Source organism: Diabrotica virgifera, chromosome 4 (genome assembly GCF_917563875.1).
Source record: "Diabrotica virgifera virgifera chromosome 4, PGI_DIABVI_V3a".
Classification (NCBI taxonomy): domain Eukaryota; kingdom Metazoa; phylum Arthropoda; class Insecta; order Coleoptera; family Chrysomelidae; genus Diabrotica; species Diabrotica virgifera.
In genome coordinates, this window is record NC_065446.1 from 144,806,172 (window position 1) to 144,832,121 (window position 25,950).

At 31.6% G+C, this 25,950-nt stretch overlaps 1 protein-coding gene and 1 long non-coding RNA gene across 2 annotated transcripts; both read right to left on the reverse strand.

Annotated features, from left to right (window-relative positions):
* Nucleotides 1-5,020: 5,020 nt before the first annotated feature.
* Nucleotides 5,021-7,503, reverse strand: LOC126878438 (uncharacterized). The gene is made up of 3 exons (XM_050649341.1): nucleotides 7,020-7,503; nucleotides 6,823-6,958; nucleotides 5,021-5,182 (listed from the first exon to the last, which is right to left on the reverse strand). The coding sequence occupies exons 1-3, from the start codon at nucleotides 7,223-7,225 to the stop codon at nucleotides 5,021-5,023; spliced, it is 504 nt and encodes a 167-aa protein (XP_050505298.1). The 5' UTR covers nucleotides 7,226-7,503.
* Nucleotides 7,504-14,872: 7,369 nt separating this feature from the next.
* LOC126883187 (uncharacterized) lies at nucleotides 14,873-21,413 on the reverse strand. Its single transcript, XR_007697549.1, has 2 exons — nucleotides 21,219-21,413; nucleotides 14,873-15,153 (listed from the first exon to the last, which is right to left on the reverse strand). It is a non-coding gene; the product is annotated as an uncharacterized LOC126883187 (long non-coding RNA).
* Nucleotides 21,414-25,950: the final 4,537 nt, after the last annotated feature.

Below are 25,950 nucleotides of genomic sequence, written 5' to 3' on the forward strand. Positions count from 1 at the left end.
ATTGTCAAGGTCAAGACAGCAAATTAATTACCATTCCAATCCAGAGATGTCGCTGTCAGTCAATTCTCTTGTCATATTTAACAACTGACAGTTGACAATTAAATTAATTTGTTTTGTTATTTACTTTTTATTTTACAGTTTGTGACTTAATTATTTTATTGTGTATAGTGTATAGTGATGTTACGTTTTTAATTAGATTTAATCACGATTTTAATCAATTGTATTAACCTCCTCTCCGTTTTTATGAGTAGAATTTTTAGTTTACATTGATTGATCATCCCGTGTTGTGTTTCTCCACATTTAAAAAAACAATATAATAGATCCTGAAACAGTTTATTCCAATAGACAAGTGTGTCGTCAACATTTCGGGCCTATATATTTTTGGAAGTTTGTAAAAGATTATAAGGTATTTATCTAAACAATCATCCTACAAGATTCTTTCAAAAATTTTCATTCAACTCAATATTACATTCAACTCAATATTACTCAGTGCTTTCACGTGACACATGGCAGTAGTGTTTAGCATTTTCAAAACAAATTGGAATATTTGAAGTTTTCAGTAAAACATTGAATTGTCTTTCTGTTGTTTTAATTTCCTGCGAAATTTCATCAAAAATCCCGCAAAATTTATAATTTGAAATTCCCACGTAACTAAAATTTGTCAATTTAGTTCCCATTCCAATCAAGAGATGGCGTTAATTCGATCCAAAAGATTAACATGGTCGTGAAACGTCTATAAGTATGTATGGTTTGTGGTCTCCATAGTTTGTGCAATACGTACAACTCTTGACATTTCCCATTACATTTTGGGCAGCAAACAAAACTGCGCCATCTAGTGGTATGGATTGTAACCACAAACTATGAATGACATGGAATGATCGAAGATCTGTCAGTTAATCCATTAACCTAACTTTTTGCGTGTGTTTAATCAAATGTTTAACGTTTATTATATGTTTATTTTGAAATAAAAATGGATTTTGTAAATCTGCTATTACTAAATGAACTTAATGATGTGGCAGAATCAGACAGAAATACATGACTTAAATCTAGATCGACGTCAGTTACGCCAATCCATTTGAAATTGATGACCATACAATGTTTTTATGAAACATTTCAGTGCCAAAATCTATTACTGTGAGGTGAGATAAAATTAAAACATTGTAACTACCAAAGATTCGGAGTTTTTTATGTTTTGTGATAGTGCTAAAATTTTAATGGACTAAGCTCATGTAGTAAGTTTTTATAATATGCTTCTTTTATACAATGTTTTTTTCCTGTTAATATCACTGTATTTACTGAAAAAATAATTATAATTTATTTTAAACTAAATGAAACAAATAAATTTTGTGAAAGCTTGATATTAACAGAGTTTTTTTATCCTGCCCTTTAAATTAATGACTTCAACCTCAAAATATAGATTACAGACAAAGAAGTCAGCTACTTCATCCATTTAGTGAAGACTTTTTGTTTACATATTTGTAAACATCAGTTCATCTACATTGGTAAACAAAACGTCTTCAATAAATGATGAAGTAGCCGAATTCTGTACCTTTATTCTCCATCATCTGTATAAATAAAGAATACTCAAAAGTGGTGGGTTTTTCGATCAATATGTAGAGAATAAAAGGCAAAGAATTCGGCCCTATCAGTAAAAATCATCAGATCATCTAAAAATGGGTTTGATAAGAAACAAACATCCATAGAGAGATATAAAAATGCAACAGTTGTTACCTTAAAAAGATATCAACTAACAAGATGTAAGGGTAAATGTTTACATTAGTAAGGATCACTAAAAATGCGTACATTTTTTGGACTTAGCCTAAAAATTGGAACAAAGGCAAAATTTTCATGTTTTTTGTTACGGAACAAACAAAAAGTGTAGAAATGTTTAAAACAATTGAAAAAAAAATTATAAAATATGGAAAATTTAAAACTAGCCAGATTAAAATGCTATCAAAGTACAAAATACCTTTAGTTATTATAACATATTATAAATACCATTCATTATTTTCGCATTAAATTATACAAAAATAAATAATATTGTAAAATGGCCAAAAATTCATTGTTTGTAAAAATAAGTCCAGCGCGCTTGCACACAATATAGGATATTCTGATCATGTTCAATGTTGCCAAATGTACATTTGTGTTTTTCGGAGTAACTATTGAACTTAATTTTAATAAAAGTTATGTATTATTATGAGTTTTTTTTGGGGATTACATACATTTACAATTATTTTTTTATGCACACTTGTTTGCTACCACTTGTTCTCTTGCTGTTGAAATAAGTTTTAAATGTTAACTGTACTTAGTTTTTTACAAACTTAATGTTTAAATGTTTATATCTTACATTTTTAATGGTTTATTTGACTAGCTACTTTCCTTACATATTGGTATAGCTGTATCTTTTTAGGGTAACACCTGTTGCATTTTTATATCTCTATAGATGTGTGGCAGACACATGTTTCTGACTCATTACATCAAATTTGTGGCAATAATGTTAAAAGACCCTGAGGATTCCAGAGCAATAGCTAACATATCCACGGAAGAAGCTACAACTGCCTGAGGAAAGGTATGCCAAACGTTTAGAACATTTCAAACAATTAAACAAGGAATGGTTAATGAGAGTTTAATAGTGAAATTAAGGTTAGGAAGTATATATCGGCATGTCTCGTAACAAGGATGAAAAAAAAAAGTATGTATAAGATGGAATGCAACTGCAGACACATGTTTCTGACTCATTAGTTGTCATTATTACGGTAAAGCCAAGTTAAAATAGGTGTATGTTAACTTGGGAAAGGATCACTACAGTAGCAATACAAACAATTTGTAGCAATAATGTTAGAAGACCCTGAGGATTCCAGAACAGCAACTAACACATCCACAGATGAAGCTACAGCTACCTGAGGAAAGGAATACCAAATGTTTAGAATGTTTCAAACAAACAAACAAGGAAAGGTTAACTTATACCTATTTTAACTTAGCTATACCATACTGATGACGACTAATGAATCAGAAACACATATCTGTGGTTGCATTCCATCTTATACATACTGTGTTTTTCTTTCATCCTGATTGTGAGACATGCTGATATATGCTTCCTACCTTGAATTTACTATTAACTTGCATTAACCATGAGGAAGTGGTTCGAGCACTTCAAAAAATAAAGAAAGGAAAATAAACCGGAGGATATTCCTGGGGAAGTGTGGAAGGCATTAGGAGAGAAAGGAACACACTGGCTAATAGGTTTATTTAATAGAAATATGGAAGTTGGACGGATGCCATATGAATGGAGAAGCAGTAGGTATATCAGTACCTGTTTACAAAAACAAGGGAGATATATCGATACATTTTTGGCAAAGTAACGTAAGTGACATTTTTGGCGAATCATCCTTTTCCATTAAACAAACTCTATTATTGTTTAGAAGGTACTGCCAAAGTGTTGTAAGCCTAGATATTTTATGTTTGAAATAATTCTAGACTTACTACACTTTGGCAGTACATCATCATTCTCTTTGCCTTATCCCTATACGGGGTCGGCTTCCCTAATTGCATTTCTCCACACAATTCTATCTTGGGTCATATCAATGTTAATCCCCTTTACCAACATGTCCTGCCTTATCGTCTCCCCCCAGGTCTTCTTTGGTCTTCCTCTCCTACTCCTTCCAGGAATCTGCACTTCAGCTATTCTTCGTATTGGGTGATTAACGTCTTGACGTTGAACATGACCAAACCATCTTAACCTATGCTCTCTCATTTTGGCATCAATTGGTGCCACACCTAGACTTCCCCTAATATACTCATTTCTAATTTTATCCTTCTTTGTCACTCCACTCATCCATCTAAGCATTCTCATTTCCGCCACATGCATTCATTGTTCCTCTTTCTTTCAGCTAAGCTGAAGGGAAAATTCTATAAAACAGTCATAAGACCGGCTATGATGTACGGAACTGAATGTTGGGCAGTGAAAAAGAAAGAGGAACAACAAAAAGAATACACTTTGGCAGTACCTTCTAAACAATAATAGCTTTAGTTTAATGGAAAAACATAAAATGTCACTTACATTACTTTGCCAAAAATGTATCGATATAACAATGTACAAACTACAGGGGACGATATAACCATAGTAGCAACAGATAAAAGGGCATTAAAGAAAACCTTCCAAGAAATAGAAAACGAATCCAAACTGAGAGGACTGAAACGACAAGAGACGCACACAGCTTTGAAAAGGTTGAAACGTTCAAATATTTGGGAGTATTAGTCAACAGAAGAAATGAAAGTGTAGATATGAAAAGAAGAATTCAAGGAAAGAGAAATTCAGTCCCTGTAAGTTGGAACCATGTGGAAAACTTTTTTATTATTAATTTTATGAAAAAAAGTTATTCTTCATAAACAGATAAAGATTACAGATTAAGATAAAAATATCTTTTAGTCTAAAACATGATTCAACCATCAAATATCAAATGTTATGAATATTATTTATACGAGGTATGTCAAAAAGTATGAATTTCACTCAAGAGTAAAGTAGCCTTATTTTTCACAATATGGAAAATTGCTACATATTATGAAAAGTTGTTTGGAATTAAGAACTACATTCTAATATGCAATTACATATTTCTAATTGAAATTCTTTTTTTTTTTTTTAAACCAACATTATTTTCAGTTAGGGTAAACCATACAGTTATTGGACACTTAAGAAAATTTCAACTTTAAAAATTCGTAATTCACATTGTTCTCTGCAGATTGAATTGAAATTTATACAAAACGTAGTCTAAACAGTTTATTACAATATGGCTAAAAGGATTTAAAGAAAGGGTTAAATCTTTTCTGTCAATATATATTTATTAAAAATAGTTACAAAAATTATAGTTATTGGACAGTTTATTTAGTTACAGGACACTCAAAATTAGTTATTGGACAACTGCTTTAACACAATACAAACCTAAAAATAAATGAAAATTACAAGAAAAACCAAAATTTCTGTGCGGTACCTATTATGTACAGTTGTTGACACAATTAAATTTTATAATTGCTTCTGTGCTTCTTTGTATTGAGTGAAAAGTTCGTCAATATCTTCATCCTCACTGTCTTGGTTACTGTTATTAGCATCGGAATCACTATCCTGCAGATTGAAGCAGTTGTGACATATAAATAGATCACCATCGTTAGGTATATGCTGTCTATGCTTAACAGGAATACAACATTCGTGATAATAAAGACTACAGTCATCGCATTTTAATTTATTCGATTGAATATCATTTGAACAAATAGAACATTTGACTTTTTTTGAATTCTTTTTGTTGCTACACTGGTTTTTGGTTAATTTTTCTTCTCTTTTCCGTTTCCTTTCTTGTTTTTGTTTTTCCTGCTCTTCTTTTAACTCCTCCTTTTTTCGTAACATTTCTTGATATCGTGAAGATGTAATAGCAAAAGGAAGTCTTTCCGTGTTACGTTTATTTTTTCTTTCCGGTACAGTAGGAGAAGTTAAAAAATTGCCCAACAATTCGTGTTTAACAATAATTTTACTTGTAGAGGGTAAGTCATAAAAACATTAGTTTTATATTGTTGAATATGGATATCATTGGTACTATTACTCTCAGAAATATTTACATTTTCAATACCACTTTTTTCTGATGTTTTTATTTCAGTATTTTTAACCGGAGATGTGATAGCTATATTTTGAATAATATTAATGTTTGTGTCTCTATTTTTTAGAACCATTTGGTTAGAATGTTTTGGATCATGTTCAAAAAAATTCCAGATTTTGAACAACAAATTCAAATTATCGTCGCTAGGTAGATTATTCTTTGGATTTTCTTTTAAATTCTCTAAGCTATGAACGTTTTCAGGACCTAAGATATTTACGAAAGTATTATAGTCCATCTTGGGTTTCTTTTGATGATCCGAAATGATTAAATTTTTTACTACTTCTTTACCTAAACATTTTGTGTAGTCAATAGCATCTGCTTTAAATGGAAACAATCCGCAAACCTTGAAACCATTTACTACTGTTTCAGTTTTACAACTTTTTTTTGTAGCTTGCTCCAATATAGAAGCAAATACAACCTTATTGACTACCCCTCCTGGATGCTGTTCTTCCCATTCTCTTACTGACTGCCGCCAAGCTTCTTTTAGTGGACGGAAAATAGAGACGTCACATGGTTGTAAAATCCTTGTGGCGTTAGGATAAAGTGCAATTACTTCAATTTGCAGTTCATTACACAATAGACTTAATTGGTAACTTAAGTGACTCTTGTGCCCATCTACAAAAAGAATAACTGGAAGCTTAATATTATTTTCAATTAGGTGGGGGTAAAAAACATTCGCAATATACTGATAGAATGTCTCTGTCGTCATCCAACCATTATCGCTTCTGCCCACACCCCATTTAGGATTAATGCCTTTAGCAACTTTTTCTGGAATACGTTGATAAGGATAAATAACCATAGGCACGCAAATTTTACCGTCTGCTGAAAACGTAAACATCACAGTGACGTTTTCTTTTGAACAGCTTTTTTCAACATTATAAACATTTTTTGAACCTTTCATAGCAAATACTTTTCCAGTAGATGGACATATTTGAAATCCTGACTCATCTCCATTAAAAATTCTTGATGGATCAGTTAGAACTTCTTCTAGATGTTTTTCTTTGACATAGGTTTCAATATTTTTAAACCAGTTTTTGATGTCTCGTTCAGATACACAAGCGCTAGCTGCCGTTACACCTTCACTTGTCCTTTTAGAAACCTCTGGATGTCGCTTCAAAAATCCCTAAAAAAATCAAACGATAAATACCGATTAAAATACATTTTTTTGGCGACTGACTTTTAACCATCCATCTCCAGGTCGATTATCTTTAAAGTTATTGGGGCGAGGATTTTCAGTTAAAAATTTTTGCACGCTGCTTTTTAAATCGTTAGCCTTTTTGGGGAAACCTTTTGAAGCGGTTTCTTGTATCCATCTGGAATATTGAATGTAAAATCAAATAATGCTATGGATTAAGATAAATTTAATGAACGTACCTAACCAGAGTATTCTCCTCCTCGCAAGTTAAAATAGGAGACGGTCCAAGTGTATCTTTATGTTCCGGATGTTTTAATTTAAATTCTATAGTGGACTTCGGAATTCCATATTTTTTTTCAGCTGTTCTATACGATTCAGTGCCATTTTGGACATCCTTAACAGCTTCTATAAGTTTATTCTTATCGTATTTTCTAAGTTTAGGCATTTTACTACAATCCTAAAAAATCAATTTAGTGATTGGACGGTCAAATTTAGTTATTGGACAGCTGTCCAATAACTGTCAAATCGATTACTAAATTAATTTTACTGCTATCTCCAGTTAATTATACATAAACACGTTGAAAATTGTAGAAATATGTGGTAAGTATAGTTATCTAGTGATTGGACAGGTGTCCCATAATAGAATTCAGCAAGTTTTCTAGTTTAGTTATTGGACAGGCGTAATTAAATCCAAATTAAAATCCCTATTACTGTACGCGATCTACCTTAGGGACTATAAGTGTCCTAACTACACGCTTTTAAATAAAAATACAATCTTACCTTAAAAATAACACGTAGTTTTGAAAAAAAAGTCAGAGCAGATGCTTAACACAATGCTTAAATGTCACTTCACTCACATAACCTACAAATATTTACCGCCAAAATCACAGAACCCGTTAAAGGCAGAACATAGACATAAGAATGTACGTAATATAGAAGCGAGTAGTGCCACCTAGTGAAATATACTCTTGTTAGCACTTGCAGAAATCTTATAATCGTAAGTTAACACTGTAATGTCCAATAACTGTCTCGTGTCCAATAACTGGCGTTTTACCCTATTTCAATTCTGATAATTCCTTTATCAATAATTTTACGAAAAAATGTGATTCTTAATAAAAAGTTCTGCATGGTCTAAAACCTAAAATACAACCATCTTATATCAAATTTTATCAATTTTATATGAGGTATATAAAAAAAGATGAATTTTGATCAAAAGTAAAGTACCTTTTTATAATTCAGAATATTTCAATCAGAAGTATGTAATTGCATATTGAAACAAAGTTTTTAATTCTAAACAACTTTTCATAACAATTTTCGATATTGTGGAAAATAAAGGTGTTACTCTTGAGCGAAATTCATATTTTTTGCCATACCCACCTCATAAAATTGATAAAATTTGATATAAGGTGGTTATATTTTTTAGGTTTTAGACAATGCAGAACATTTTATAAAGAATCAAGAATTGGTTATCAATAATAATTTAAGAAAAATTTTTAATTTTTTTTTAATTAGAAGAATGTAATTGCGTATTAGAATGTAATTCTTACTTCTAAACAACTTTTTATAATAACAATTTTGTGCAAAATAAAGCTACCTACTTTACTCTTGGGCGAAATTCATATTTTTTGACATACCTCGTATAATATTCATAAAATTTGATATCTCATGTTTGAATCTCAGGTTTTGGACTATGCAGAGATTTTTATGAAGAATAACTTTATTTCGTAAAATTAATAATAAAAATAAGTTTTCCATATGGTTGCAACTTACAGGGACATACTGTATATATAAACTACAGGGCCATAAAACTACTTAGTCACATCATGAAAACATGGGAGAGTAATCGATTGAGATGTTGGTTGAAAGAAGGAAGGCGGCGACAGCTAAAAGTAAAATCGGTAAAAATCCTTATATAGATAGATAGATGATAGACGGATATGTGAAAAAACTGTAATATCCGATAATCAATTTGGCTTTATGCAGGGCATATCAACAACAGATGCCAATTTTCATTTGGCAGTTGATGGAAAACACAGGAATAAAGAAACATACCCTCATATGGTATTCATTGATCTTAAGAAAGCATATGGCGTTCCTCAAGAGATTCTGTGGTAGGCACTCTATAAGGAAAGAGTGGCCAATGAATATGTAAAGATTGTGATTTATTCTCATTAGTTTTGGATCAGTAAACAAGGAAACTACAAGGTAACAGAGTCCCTGGTAGTTAATGTATCCTTATAATGTAGTGTTAGTAGGAAATAGTGAAAGCTACTTAGAACAAAAATAAGAACTCATTTTAGGATAATATATATTATATTGAAGTCTATTATTATAAAAAAATCACTAAAAAATTAAACACTAAACTAATTAAAAAACTAAAAATCAAATACTAAAATAAAAGTTATTATACTAAATTTACAATCAAGATGCAGTAGAAATAAACAAACCAAGGCACTTCATTGTTACGAGGAGCGCCCTCGAATCATGATTTACAATGTATAAACTTTGTAAATCATGAATTGAAATTTATACAATGTATATACATTGAAAATGATAATTTGGGACTGCTTTTCGTAACATTGAAGTGTCTTGGTTTGTTTATTGCTACTGCATCTTGATTGTGAATTTAGTATAAGTAGTACCTATTTAGCACTTATTAGGTTTTTTTTATTTTTGTTTAATTCCCTATTTGTAAATTAATTTAAGTTGGTTAGGGCCCTGAATGAAGAGTATACCTACTAGTTAATTTAATGTCTCCAGTTTCCACTTCCTTTTTTGTATTTTTTTTTGCTTTTTATTTATTAGTATCTAAACTAAATTCGCTCAGCCAAGATCCATTTTGACAGATTCAGAGTAGGAAACATACAACACAAAAATTACTACCTCACACTATTAAATACTGCTCAAGCTCAAATCAACTTCATTAAAAAAAAGAATGTGTGTGTACTTTGTACGCACGTAAGAAGATATTCTTCTATTATAGTCCGTTCGCTAAACTCAGACTCAACTGGCTAGTGATTTAAGCTAGTAATTTTGCCAATTTGATAAAATTGCCAAAAAAATAATTACTAAATAGTTAATAATTACTAAATATTTAGTAATTTTGCAAATTTTGTCAAAATTGGCAAAAAACCAAAAAGTTACGTACTAAAATCATTAGCCATTTGCGTCTGAGTTTAGCGAACCGAGTATATATAGGTAATTTAAACGAAGTAAATATACTTAACAGGTTATTTGTATTTTATTTAAAAATTAAACTAACTTTCTTATCTACCACTTTCAAAAATTTTTTATTAAAATAACGAAAAATAAAAAAAAGTATGAATCGTCTAGGATTAGAACCCGCGACCTTCCGTGTGCTTCCGTTCTCTGTCCCACCGCTCTGCCAACTACGCCATCGAGCCACTTGAATTGACGCGTAAGTTTCGGATATAATTACACAACACAGCGACAAACTGTAAAAATATTATGCCTACATATTTTATTATTTTACTACAGGGAAACACAAATCCAAAAACACAAGAATTATAATAAATAATACATTTCCTAAAACCACTAATATATTCTTTTAATGACTTATTTGCACGGTTACAGATACATACATACCTATCTTGAAAGATTAGCAATGAACTACATATGTACTAATGATTCCAATCTAAACTCACAACTCTCTTCTGAGTTACAAATCCTTCCCGTCATCCAAGAGGAAGTGACTGAAAATGATGGTTTCAAACTGGTGTCATATAAAAAAAGAAAACAAAACAGAAGACCAAGTCCCAAGAAAGGCATTAACACTGATAACCTACTAAAGGTTGTAGCACCTACTCCAATTAAATCATGGGTATTTATATCAGGTTTTACTCCTGAAACTGAAGCAACTGATGTTTTCAACTTTCTCAAAAAATATGAGCTTGACCAGGACTGTGTGTGTGAGAAGATGGTTACCAAAAAGAACCACCTATATAGCTCTTTTAAGGTAGGAGTTCCTGAGATAAACAATGATGCCATAATGTCATCTGATTTATGGCCACTGGGAACTAACATAAACCATTTTCTCCATGTTCAACGCCCTCGATCCTCAGTGAATCCGCTGAAGAAAACCGTGGTGCAGTAAATGTTCCTGTACATAATAATAATAATAAAGGTATTTTAGGAAATTTTAAGAAAGCACAAAAAACTATTTTACACTGTAATATACAATGTTTGCGTACCTCCTTCTTAGATCTGGAGGTCCTCCTCAATGAAGTATCAGCAGATTGCTTATGTATAAATGAACACTGGCTAGTATCTGAGGAACTATTTTCAATTAAAATTAAGAACTACAGAATGATTTCTGGCTTTGCAAGGACTGTGGGCTCTCATGGGGGTGTAAGTATATATATTAAAGAAACCTTTGATTCTGTTTCATTAAATCTTGAAAGTTTGTCTCTTGAAAAACATTGTGAAATAACAGGTGTACATTTGGTAAAATTTGATATTCAACTTGTCACTGTGTATCGTACCCCAGATGGTGATTTAAATCAATTCTTCAATACAATGTCAAAAGTTTTCAAAAAGTTAAATACAAATAAACCTCTTATTATAACAGGGGATTTCAATGTGCACTTCAATGAAAGGGATATTGCAGCCCTGGATCTGTGCAATTTCTTTAGATCCTATAACCTCAAAAAATCAATAAAATTTAACACCCGTTATAATAGATGTCTTGATAACATATTTACAAATATTAATAGTACCATGTTGCAATCCGAAGCTGTTGATCTTTCACACACTTCAGACCACAAAGGCATATTGTTTAAATGTGAAGTGTCCCAAACTACTTCTAAATCTAGAATAAGCTACAGGCCCATTACAGAGATGGGACTGGCCTCTTTAAATAACAATCTTTGCTTACAAAATTTTGAATTTATTGATAATGAATGTATTGATGTGGACTCAAGGTTTAAAATGTTTATCGATATTTTAACGCAGGCAATAAATCTGTCTTTTCCTGAAAAATCTAGGCTTGTTGAGCAAGGTAAACAATGTAAAAAAAATTCTTGGTTTAATGATGATTTGAAACTTATGAGGGAGAAACTACAATTTTTGACATCTTTAAATAAAAGTGACCCCGTTTTAGTGACAAAGAAAACACTCTCAGAATATAGGAAAAAATACAGACATGCTATACATAAGGCAAAGATTAAATCTAATGATGATTTTATATTAAACTCTAACAACCGTCAACAGGCTATGTGGTCCCTAATAAACTCAAGATGTAAGAATTTACCAATAAAAAATTCATCACTCAATGCAAATAGTTTTAATGATTTCTTCTGTGGTATTGCTGAAAATGTAATAAATACACTTAATCATACTGACCAATCATTCAATACATACCTTAGTTTTATACCACATGCTCCTTCATTCGCCTCTAATCATTGCTCCTTCAGATTTGAGCCAACAAATTTGGAGGAAGTTGTAAAAGCAATTGAAGAATTAAAAAATAGCCAGAGCAAGGACCCGGATGGAATGAACACAAAAATAATCAAGGCAATTAAACACAACATTAGCTTACCTTTAACTAAACTAATAAACTACTCAATTTCATCCTGCATTTTTCCTTCAGTGTTTAAAACTGCGAAAGTCATACCTCTCTTTAAACGTAAAGGTTCGGCTGATGATCATAATAACTTTCGTCCAATTTCTCTTTTGCCAATTCTTTCCAAAGTGTTTGAGAGAATCCTAAAGAAGCAGATCAATGACTATTTTGAATCTAATCGGCTTTTTGCAGTGCAGCAATTTGGATTTAGAAAAAACAAAACAACAACACTTGCTATCGATCATTTTACAGGCAGTATTTTGGAAGGACTTGAAAACTTTCTTGATACCCTTGCCTCGTTCCTTGATCTTACTAAAGCTTTTGATTGTGTCACTCATAGTATTCTTCTTAAAAAATTACATGCCTATAATTTTCATCCTATGTCTATTCAATTGATTGAGTCTTATCTATCAGATAGATTTCAATATGTGTTTTTTAACCAGCTCAAATCTGATAAAAAACCTTTGATGTATGGAGTGCCTCAAGGGTCAGTTCTAGGTCCAATATTATTTCTCATTTATATAAATGACTTGGGATTTTCACAAGAGGGCCCTGTAAGCACAGTCCTATTTGCTGATGATACTACATGCTATCAAAGTTACCACCCTTCCCAAATCAGTGATATTGATCTTGAGACCACAGAGAGCAATTTGTTCCAATGGTTTTTGGCAAATCGTCTCTCTCTCAATAACTCAAAATCACAAACAGTGAACTTTACCCTAAGACATAACACCATTACACATCCCATTTTAACAGATTGTTCACAGGAAGCTAAATTTCTTGGTGTTTATCTTGATCAGGGACTCACTTGGGAACGGCACATACTGAAACTTTCCCAAAAGCTCTCAAGCCAACTCTTTTTATTTAGAAACCTATCTAAGGTTACCTCCCTTCAAACCCTTCTTACATCATATCACAGCAACTTTCACTCACGACTAACTTACGCAATCCTTTCCTGGGGACACTCTTGCCATATAGATAAGGTGTTTGGTCAGCAGAGAAAGTGTATTCGCATAATCACAGGTCAGGGTTATCGGGACGATTGTAGGCAGTCTTTCAGAAACCTGAGGATTCTCACACTACCTTCTGTGTACATTATGCAGTGCCTGTTGTATGTTCATCAAAATGTAGATCTGTATAAAACACAACAGCATACTTATCAGACTAGAAATCATGATGCCCTTGTACCAGACTTCAGTCGACTTGAGAGGACCAGAAATGGAACCAGATACCTAGCATTGAAATTTTATAACTGTATACCAATATCTATTAAAAGTCTTGATTTTAACCAATTTAAGAGACAAATTAAAAATTATCTTCTGATGGGTGCTTTCTACTCATTTGAGGAGTACTTCAGATCTAAATTTTGTTTTGTCCTGTAATTTAATTAGTGTTTAGTTTTTAAATTTTAGTAATAGGTTTTTTTTACTGAAGTACTGTCAACTTTTAATGTAATTTTAGACAATTTTAATTATTGCTGACCTGTAAAAGTACATTTGTACATTATTACCAATAAATACTCTACTCTACTCTACTGTCAGAACTACATACTGTCAGTGTGCGCAGGCGCGTGGTTGATGTACAATTTTACCCTCAATCGATTCGCCGCTAAAGAAGAATATCTTCAAAAAGAAAAATTATTGGAAATAGTGCGAGTGTAGTGTAGGTGTACTAAACTCATAAAATTTTGTGGAATTTATTTCTTCAAAATATTTTAATTTTGTACAATAAATAATTTTCTCATTTGTTATCCATACGTTATAAGGGTGTAAATAAATATTGATTGGCGTAAGGTAGGTATATGTTATTTATCTCTGTTTACTATTAATAATATTGGTGCTGAGTATTGGTGTTTGCTTGTGTAGTAATTTCCAGTGACGTCTAGCAACCTAACTTCCCAAAAAATTACCAATATCACTAGACAATTGTGTCTCAGATTGTAGTAAGTATATGCGTGCATAAGTATTATATGTGTGAACATCTACATAATGTTATTATTATTTAAGATATTGCAGCAAACAGTAATTTGTTATCTATCGTGGCGGAATGGTGCAAGCAATCCAAAGCCAATAGGAAAAAAAAATAAAAGTCACACCATGATACTATAAATAACATGAAAAAAAGTATTTATAGTATCAAGAGTCACACACAAACAACATCGTTTCACAAATAACAAAATAACATAATAATAACATAACTACATAATAGCTACAGGACATGTAATTTTAGCATAAAAGAAGAGTTTAAGTGGAACAGATGGTCAAGGTTAATTGTCACTTCAAAAATTCAAAATACTTGTGAAGAGGACTACTGCATAAGGCAGCAGCTGCGATGGCCGCCAAAACATGTTTTATGTTAAATTTATTTGGAATTATCTGAAACAAGTTTTATGCAGGCTCACTCATTACTTTAGTGAGCGATATGAGATATACTATATCTATTATAGTATAGGTACCTCCTGGTCAGTAACAAGCTTTAAGGGTAAATAGAAGGATCATTAATATACATGTATCATTTTTTTATTCTTTATTTAATTGACCTTTGTATACTTTGGTTTTTAAATTTAATAAATCAATAAATTTTGTGTCTCTCTTCTGCCCTTTCATTTTCTCTGGCACAGTTGTGTTGTACCCTTTCCTTTACATTTTTGTGTTTCTATCTGAAGCAATTGAGCTATGTTGAGTATTAGCTTTCTTGTAATACATTCTCTAGTTTATTATTGGTAGCTTACTTCTGGAACTAGCTTTTTTCTTTAAGAACGCAGGATTCCATCTTCTAGATGTTTGTCATATCTGTAACAATTTTTTTTATTTAGAAAAGTGAAAGGTATCTACTAACAAATATTAAAATTAGGTTTTATTCTTGTTATTGGGATTCTTCAATTTGCCATGTAAATTATCCAATCTTTAAAAATATTGTGTTTTGATATACATAGTTGGTTTAGCCCTAGTTTACTATTCAATATACCAGTTGGATGGATTATAAATCTGTAGAGTTTTGACAATGATTGATATGTCCATCTAGCCTAACTTTTCAGAGCATTTTGAAAATTTGCCCAACCCAAAAACGAAAAGTAATCAACATAAAAAAATCAAGTAATACATCAAGTTCTGCCCTACCTAATACAAACAAAATGATCCGTGCTCCTAGGGACCGAAGGTGGCACGGATAATTGAAAAGCACAGATAATCCGAACATTTACATACTGCTTAGGTATAATACATATACTATCATAAAAAGGTAACAGAAAAAATAAATCTTTCATTATGAGTCATATAAAGTTTCCGTCAAGTGATGTACGATGACTTTATTTTGATAATACCTCAAAAATGTAACTTGAGTAATAGAAAATCATAGCACAGATAATCCGCACCCAGATAATCGGGGTTCTACTTTAAGTTAAAAGGGGGTTTTACCTTCATCATACACATACCAAACTCTACCAACTTGAGCACTAAATACACACTCTTACTAAATAGCATATCAAGCAAATAATCTCATTCTGGCTAAAATCAGACATAATATCAAGTTTTGCCATACCACTACAGAAATATAGTATTGAATTTAAATAAAAGTTTTCCCCACATTAACAAATTTTTACATCATTGAACAGTTAATAGATTTAATAATCATATATTATAATTATGTGAACAAAATTACCACTGCATCTGTTTCATTAGCTAGCTTGTCTTTATATAAACTTGTCTTTGTCTTCTTTACATACAAATCAACCGTTTTCCACTAATTTAAAATTGCTTTACCTCTTGTTCAAGCTCTCCAGTAAACTTTTTCACCATAATCAAATTGTTGTCTGATTAAAATATGGAAATGTACAGTGGAACCCCGATAAGTCGGCCCCCGATAACCCGGAAGTCCGGCTAACCCGGACCGATTTTTATCAGACAAACATTACAACAATAAAAATGTATGTCCTTTATGCTGGATTTTCCAATTTCTTTTCAACATCTTAAAATATTTTCTTTTATCTTTCCTTATAAACATATTGTTCGAATACTATAATATATTTTTCAGGCTAATTTTATTTATCATAATAAACTTCGTAAAAATTTGTCGTTTTAGCGAATTCCTATGTAGTTCATTCGTTTCAATTTTCAATGTCAAACACATTATACAATGAGAGATAATGCGTATTTGTGTAATTTGATACATAATATAACTGGCATGACAGACAACGCTCATTCTCGTGTTATCGAAACCAATAGGCATCTGTAGTATCCTTTATTTACTTGAAACTGTCTAGCATTGTTTAGAAAAGACTATTAAAAAATTATTTTTCAAACAATGGCCTTAGTCTTCACTCTTATTAAATAACATAAGTTCGTTCTCGTTGTGAGACGGTATTGTGTGTGTGTAGTAAAGTCTCATTGTTCGTTCCGCGTAAATATATTCAGATTTTGTGTTTGGATTTTTTGTCTACGTAATGGCAATAAAACTTAAAATGTTGTTTTTGTTTCAAAATGATAACAAAAGACAGTTTGGACAATCGGTGCAAAGCTAAGAAAGCTAAAAATGAGACTCTCGACGACGCTTTGTATGTGTGGAACGCGAACGTGGTTTACAAGTGTCTGTGTGCCAATTATAACAGAGTTTATCTGTAAGCATACCATATTTTAATAATTTTTACCATTTTCTCCGGCTAACCCGAATTTTCGATAACCCGGATCGGCCGCGGTCCCGATTAATCCGAGTTAACGGGGTTCCACTGTATTGCTAAACCTTATGACTTTATATACTTATTTTTTTAAGTTGCAATTCTTTGATTTACTTACATTTCCTTCTTCCAAAATGGAAATAAAATAATTTTGATTCTGTCATTATCAGGGTTGCCAACGACCGAACCTCGTTTTCTACTAGATTTATATATAAAACCTACCAAATTCTACTAGATTGAGGATAAAATCTACCAAAAATTCTACTAAATTATTTGCTCACAAATGACACATGACAGCCAAAAAAGAAGAAAAAAATGACAGATGACTGCCCAAAAAAAGAAGAAATGACAGATGACAGCCGAAAAAGAAGAAGAAATGACAGATGACAGGCTATTTTGTTATATACAAAAACCATAGAGTTATATATTAGCATAGAGAGAGTGTCTTTCAGAGCGAAGTGACGACACCATCTTTTTTATTTGGATTAGTGCTGTTTCAATCTTACGCATAGTAAAGCTGCTACAGTTGTCCTCCTCTTCCGTGCCTATATTCACACTGAATGTCATCATAGATTTTCGATACAATGTGTTAGAAAGAGATGCAGCAAACCAGTCCATGAGATCTTGTCGTCAGGAAGCGCGGAAGGTAGGCTCCCTCTATGTTAATATATACCTCTATGACAAAAACCATTTTTATTTAAAATATAATAATTTTTATAAATATTTACATGAACAACATAACTGAAATTTCTAAAAAATAATTTAAAAAAATGTTAAATACTTATTCTATAGAAAAATATATCCTCTCTAGGAGAAAGTGGTGAAAACAAGAGAAACAAGTTACATTTTAACTAATACCATTGTTTAAGAACTACCCTTTTTTAAACAATGCTAATACATTTTGTACATTTAATTTTTTTAAAGTCTCTTTCTTGTGCTTAACACAGTTTACTATCCAAAATTTTACTTTTAGTTTAGCGTTTCGAATTGTAAACTTATTTTAATGTAAAACTATAGCTTGTTTCCAGTAAAAATAGTGTATTAAAGTTCGTTTCTAACCAGGAGCGTCATTTGAAATTTTGTTTGGGGGGGGCAAGCACAATATATACAATACATTATATATGATAATATGATGAATATTGATGTATTTATTGTAAATTTCAGTCATTTTTTAGGGCCAGGGGGGGGCAAATGCCCCCCCTGGACGCCCAAATGACGCCCCTGTTTCTAACACTCAATAAACCCCAACCACAGATTAACATAACATAATGTTATGTTAATCTGTGCCCCAACTGATAAAATGCTGCAAGCATTGGCAATTTCATTTGATTGCACATATCACAAGAATATCCTCTCTATTGATTGTAAGAAGAAATAAGTAGGTAAAAATAAGTTGTATTTAACTGAAAGGAAAGTTCTACATATTAAACATGTAAAAGATAACTATAAGTTCTAGGCAAAAAAATTTTAAATAGTATATATGTACAAAGTTAATTTTTAACTTAAAATATTTTCGATTTCCTTTAATTCTAAACCCACAATGGTATGTTTCTGTCTTTTGTAATGTCTAAAGGTAGGTATATCGGAATTAAAATAACATTTGTATATATTTTTTGCTCCTTGTGAACTTTTATTTACAATCAATTTCTTAAAAGTTTTAAGCAAGTTTGAATGAAATTTTAAGCAAGGAAGGATGATGATCCAATGATGCTTCGTCTTATAGGTTTATTTCACTGTTGTATTAAATCTTGTAGCCACGTTTGCTTGAATCTTCTGATTATCGGTCCATTGGTAGATATGTTTGATCAGTTCGTTATCTTGGTTTCTTGTTCGACTTTCATGGTTGGTAGCTGTATTTCATCTATGTGTATTTCTTCATATTACGAAGGGAATATTCAGGTTAGTGTGAGATTACTGACATACCAGGGTGCGCCAGTAATTGATCTAAGGACTTTTGATTGAAATTGTTGTATGGTTGTAATGTGTGTTAATTTAGCACAATCCCAGAGATGGATACCATACATCCTAATTGATTTCAACATGGCTTTGTATAGTAGTAATTTGCTATTTAATGACAATTTGGATGTCCTACCAAGGAGCCAGTATATTTGTCTGAACTTGAGATCCAACTGCCTGCATTTCAGTTGGAGGTGTTTGTTCCCTGTTATCCTTTGGTTGATATGCAATCTAAGGCATTTAAGATGCAATGTAAATTAATTTGAATGCACAAATATCACGCTTGAGATGAGACATTGTGGAAAAGTCTAGGATTTGTTAAAATTCTGGATTCAAAAGTAGGAGTTCAATTCAACAGATATATAACATAAATGGTATTAACAATATAAACATGTTAATACAATAAAACAAAGCTTTAAGTATTTATTTTTTAAATTTTAATACTTTATGTATTAGAATCTATAAAGTTCTGAACTAAAAGTATTACAATTTCATTTGCATGCCACCAGCATTTGTTTATTTAAATGTGCTATAAAAAACCACCATAAAGCCAATTCCTTTACTATTATTTTTTTGTCCTTTAAAACAATTTGTTTATTCACACATTTTTGCTAGTTGTGGAAGTTCTTTTAACGGAATGTGATATAACATACTTTAAATGATACTTTAAATCATTTCAAATCAAACACCGATATCATGTATGTATTTATAAATTTATTAACAAACTGCAGTCCAAGAAAAATAATATATTATCAACATTAACCATTTACAGTAAAACCTCCGTTAATCGAAATAATTGGGGGGTAGGCCATTTTGGATAACAAAAATTTCAGTAAAACATTACATTGTTTTTTGTATTATTATTTTATCAAATTACATAGTATTGGAGAGATGTAGCTACAAAACATCATTGTCAAAGGGAAACACAAAAGAAAATAGATTTCTTTAAAAAAACACTCAACATGTTCATTTTCCTTAATTTTATTGCTTTTTGTTTAATTTACTTTTTATTGACAAAATTATTGAAACTGTTAGCCATTTCGGTTTAACAATGTTTTGGTTAACGGAGGTTTTAATGTATTTGCCTTAAATGGCAACATTTTAAAACAAACACAGACGCACAAAAAGTTGCACTAGATTTTCTCCTGGTTAAAAATGTACTGCCATAGCTTGTTGGATTAAATAACCACAGGCTCAGTTGCCAGTATTTCAATGTTTTCTCTAAACAACTGCAATATTTGTAAAGCTGATACTATTTGAACAAAAGGTATCTTGCATTGCATCTCATTTCACATATTAATATGAAAAATCTCTTTAGAATACCAAACCTTCTTTCAATAACAATTGAAGCAATAATTTATGATTGATTAAACAGCACTTTAACTGCTGTCTGAAGATTCTGCAATGGTGTCATTTCATTAGGTAGTTGAGAACTGGATATTTCCTAACAATACATTGTCCATAAATTCCTCATTTTATATACTCATAATATGCAAAAGTATTTAACAACTAAAAAGAGTATTTCTGAATACACTTCCAGAAGGATGAGTATTATGATGGGTTATGTTGTTCTTTAAATGACAAAATACTAATTAAATTCAACGTTTTACTCTTTTCCATGATCTTATTTTACTTTTTATCTATATTGCAGGTAACTAATAGAATTTTAGCACATTTTAGAAGTTATTTTTACAAATTTACAAAAATAAAAATATGTAATGTCATTGTCATTTGTCAAAATAAAAGATTCCTTTACTTACAACCAAATCCTACTAAATTTTCTACCAGATTCTAAAATCTACTAGATTTAAAATTTTCCCACTAAATCACAAGAAATTCTACTAGATCTAGTAGAAAATCTACTAAATTGGCAACCCTGGTCATTATGCGAAAATCTAATTATGTTAGGTTAGGTTAAAGCTAAAGCTGAAATTAATAAAATAAACACAAAATCAGATGTGTTCCGAGTCCAAACTTACTTTTTAAGCTTATCCATAGAGAAATAAAAACATTTCTCTATGAGCTTATCTACAGGATAACTAACTGGAACATAAATTGATGTGAAAAGAGGGGTACATTTTATTTGGCGAATAAATACTTATTCTCCAGATAGCTAATAAGAGCATATTTATCCGGAGGTGAAAAGACCGGGCCTAAGTCAAATTTAAAATACATGCCGCTAAATACTTTTAAAAATCGACACAATTCCCAATAAATATTTCTACTTACAAATTTTTATCTTTTGGCATTCTAAAAAATGATTTGTACTCTTTTTGCTGTTTATAATTGTTACAACCGTACATAGCACACACCACACTCATTTTGCAAGACATTTTTGTGTAAAAGTACAAACACAATTTAGAAAAATTAGCTCGTTATCCAAAAATTAATAAAATTTGAATGTTTAGTACACCAAATTTGACTTTGTCAAAATGTAGTTACAATCCAAGCCGATAGTGGCGCTAGTGGCAACCATAGAAAAAAGTGTTGTGTGATTTGGTAGAATGCGATCTTACCCCACGGTTATTAGACTTTATTACGGTTGTCTTGTCCGACGGTGGTGGGGAGACTTATATTTTTGACTTTACGTCACAAGAGTTTACATTCCCATATTTTTAAATGATTTTCGATCATTGAATGTGTGTTATTGTGTATATATGTGTATTATTTGTGTTATAATGAAATAATAAGACAAATAGTACACATTTTATCTTATACCGGGTGGTGAATCGTAAAAAGGGCCATAGGAAACTCAATGTAAAATTCTAAATTGTTGAATTCCTGCTTCCCTAATTATTTTACATCAAAAGTCATGAGAGAATACTTGTAGAGAATTAAAATCTGTATTAAAATCAAAAGTTAAAATTGTTCTACGATTTAAATGCATTCCAAAATTTTGAAAAATATGATACATTTGCCACAATAGGTAGATATGCGTGTAAAAGTAAGGCCACACGTTACTATTTAACTGACAGTGCTCACACCATTGACTGAATAAAAAATCTTTATTATTAATCCTTTCTCCGCAACTGAGGGTATCTTATCAACTGTATTGTTTTTAAACAATAGATGATAAAATAAAAATATGGGCAGTTCAAAAATGTGAACATTTGGCATTGTGTGTGGCCTAAGTTTTGGCTGAAAACTAAAATGTATTACATTTTTACAAAATTTTGGAATATATGTTTAATTACGTAGACCAATTTTAACAGTTATTTCCAATACAGATTTCAATCCTCTACAAATAGTTTCTAATGTCTTTTGATGTAAAATAATTATTAGGGAAGCTGGAATTCAACAGTTCAGAATTTTACATTGAGTTAATGCAAAATTTTGACGCATGTCAAAATTCTCAATGTGTTTTAATTGTATTCATTTTTTTCGAATCCTGAGAAAACTATAAATATTTTTGAAAAATTTAAACTCAGAATGAAAGACTACATTATTACCGAGGGCTGAAAGACCCTGAAAACTTCTATAATGTTTATTTTAATAGGTTACAGGGCTGAAAATAAAAGAGAAGTGTGATATTTAATTTCAAATATTTCATTCAATAGAGTCTGCTTGATTATTCTAAGAGGCTTTCCGCCCTCGGTAATAATGTAATCATGCATCCTGCGTTTAAATTTTTCTAAAATACTGGTTTTCTCAGGATTCTAAAAAAATCATATTACGATTCAAATGACAGTAAACTCTCGTGACGTAATCTCACCCTTAATGTTCATTGGTTAGTCGATTTAGGCTACCGTAGTATAGTCTAAGAACCGTGATCTTACCCTTCAAAAAATATGTCACGTATTTCAGCACCTGGAAAATTGGAAGGATACTACAAATCTGGCCTCCACATAAGTGGTCTGTAGCTTCGACATGATAGGTGTGAAATTTTAAACGTTCTTGCTGTTGATTGGATAGGAAGGGTAGCGTTATCTAGCCTCCACGCTAGGTACACCATAGCCTCCATACGGTACTTCCAATATTTAATATTATTTTATTCAAGTGGACAATAAAGGTAAAACACAAACAACTTTTGTTTCTTAATTATTTATTTATACAATAATGTGACATTTTACATAGAAATATGAGTATTTAATTTCGATTAAATATATGTTTACTTGTTGAATTTATCGGCTGCACACAACAGCTGATTGGCCATTAGACCAACAACAAAACGCGAAATAAAATGTGTATTTTAAAACTGTTGGATAAACAGTACCTACAATCAGAAAAACTTACCTTTAAAAAGGTACTCGATTATGAAATAACAAAAATATCAACAAACACGACTGAATATCAGCTTTTCATGGTGACACAAACTAAACACAAACACCAAACACATCACATAACCGACCATATAAAATAAGTGAACGACAACGAACGAACGCACACGAACACAGATCACAGATTCACAGATAGCGCAGGATTTGTCAAAAGTCATGTTCCACCAATCACAATGCCGACATCAGCGCCTCTGACTAAACGGAAGGAAAATAAATACGATTACATGTTTTTTATTAGAGTTAGCGGGGCATGGTGGCAACGTGCTGCCAGTTTTCTGTGGGAGTTGGACGTATTACCCGTTTGTGTCACCATAAAAAGCTGATATTCAGTCGTGTTTTTTGATATTTTGTAATCGAGTACCTTTTTAAAGGTAAGTTTTTCTGATTGTAAGGTAGAGATCTTCTGATTTTAGGTACTGTTTATCCAACAGTTTTAAAATACACACTTTATTTCGCGTTTTGTTGTTAGGTCTAATGGCTCCGTCAGCTGTTGTGTGCAGACGGTGGAAAAGTTCAACAAGTAAACATTTATTTAATCCAAATTAAATACTCATATTTCTGTGTAAAATGTCACATTATTTTATAAATAAATAAGTAAGAAACAAAAGTTGTTTGTGTTTTACCTTTATTGTCCACTTGAACAAAATATTAAATATTGGAAGTACCGTATGGAGGCTAAGTACCTAGCATGGAGGCTAGATTATGGCATCCTTCCTATCCAATCAACAACAAGAACGTTTAAAATTTCACACCTATCATGTCGAAGCTACAGACCACTTATGTGGAGGCCAGGTTTGTAGGGCCCACCTATTCCGAAGTGTAAATTCGCGTCAGCTATGCGCAGCCTACGTCACTTGCAGAGTAGTATTCAAATTGTGTACATAAGCGCTGGTAACTTAGTCATGTTAAATATTTATATTTTGCATATTATTTTACTTTTTACATAGATTTTAAATGAGAACAAACGTTTATCATATTTTTACAGTCAACTATGTTTAATTGTTATGCTAATTATAACTAATAAGTAGTGCATTAATACAAAAAATATAGATAGATACCTATTTACGTACTTACTAGCAATTTTCATCACTTTCCAGTAATAATTTTTTTATATACCTATGAATAATAATTATGTAGAAATGCACGGCATCTTAAGTAGAAGAATTATTTAGCAAGAATATTAACGCGATCGCAATATTTATTTTGAAAATCTGCATTGGAATGGTTGTTTTAAGTACTACTACCACTAATTATGTATGGTTAAATTTAGATACTTAAAACAGCCGTTCCAATGCCGATCTTAAAAACATAAATATTGCTATCGTGTTAATATTCTTGCTAAATAATTCTTCTACTTAAGATGTGGTGCATTTCTACATTATCTTGTCACGTGAGATGTTAGATAGTCAGGATTAAATTATTCTATTTGAAGGGGCATTGCGAAGCATTTAATAGCTGTGGATTCCTATCTATTGACGAATATTATGCAGCCATGGTATCTTTTTACGTCCTAGACCTCTCTTACCCTCTATCTTTCCGTTGAGTATCAATTGCTGAAAAATGTATAGTTCTTCCCGCAAAATGTGCCCTAAGTATGCAGTCTCCTTACTTTTTACATAATCAAATAGTTTCGTATCCTGGAAACTAGAACTTCTTAATACTTCCTTATTTCTGAGTCTGTCCGTCCATGATATTCTAAGCAATCGGCGCAGGCATCACATTTCAAAGACTTCAAGTTTGTTAATGGAGCTGGCCTCTAACTTCCATGCTTCCATTCATACACGAAACCAGGCCCAACGTAACACTTTAGCATCTTGCATCTCAGGTTGAAATCCAACTTCCGACCAGTCAGAAATTTACGAAGCCTCAAAAAAGCATTTCTGGCTGGTTCTTCTCTGCTGTTTATTTCAGTCTCAGGTTTTGTCTCTTCCAATATGACAAGAAAAATCTGCGAGCGGATGTCCTGAGGAATATAAAGCGATAGTTTTCTACTAGCTTTCCGCATCGCAGTATCGTAGCCCTCTAAAATTCCCAAAGGTAAAATAATTGTCTTTAGATAAAACAGTTCTTAAACAATTTATTTTAAAAATATAAAACTATGGACATTACGCGATAGTCTTTTGAATTTTTCTTTTATTAGTACGTGCTAAAATTATTTTTTTATTAAATTCTTTTATACGGAAGTACATACGTGACCGAAAAAATACTTTCTTAGCATCTTGAGGACAATCAATATCAACACTTAAGGATAACAGACTTGAAATATATTGTTTGCCAGTAAATATGGTATCCCCATTAAAGTTTTGAAAAATTTCTTCTAGTTTTTCCAAATGAGCCATAAATTCGTTAGAAGGTTTACATAGTCCACCCTCTGTCAAATGATCGGTCCAGGTGTAAGACGTCGAACTTTGATCAGTCAAATTTGGTAACTTCCGTTTAAGCTTGCTACAAATAAATCCTCCTAAATGTTCTAGTCCATCATACACTAAATCATCAAGTTCTTTACACAGGACTATGTCATCTCCATCCGTAGGATTGGTGTCAAAAGTTGTTGTTGAAGCAAGCTTTTCTATCATATTACCACTTATAGTTAATGTAGGAGTACCATCGTCTTCATCATTACAGTAGTCAGAAAAAGCACCTTCGTTTTTTCCCATTAAATAAGAACGCATTCGATACTTAAA

What these genes read in the sequence shown, in the direction of transcription:
- LOC126878438 (XM_050649341.1), bottom strand. Translation starts at nt 7,225, where the DNA reads ATGCCTAAACTTAGAAAATACGATAAGAATAAACTTATAGAAGCTGTT. An exon ending in GAGGAGAATACTCTGGTTAG is followed by an intron (nt 6,959 to 7,019) that starts GTACGTTCATTA and finishes TCAATATTCCAG; the next exon opens with ATGGATACAAGAAACCGCTT. An exon ending in CTGGAGATGGATGGTTAAAA is followed by an intron (nt 5,183 to 6,822) that starts GTCAGTCGCCAA and finishes ATTCCTGTTAAG; the next exon opens with CATAGACAGCATATACCTAA.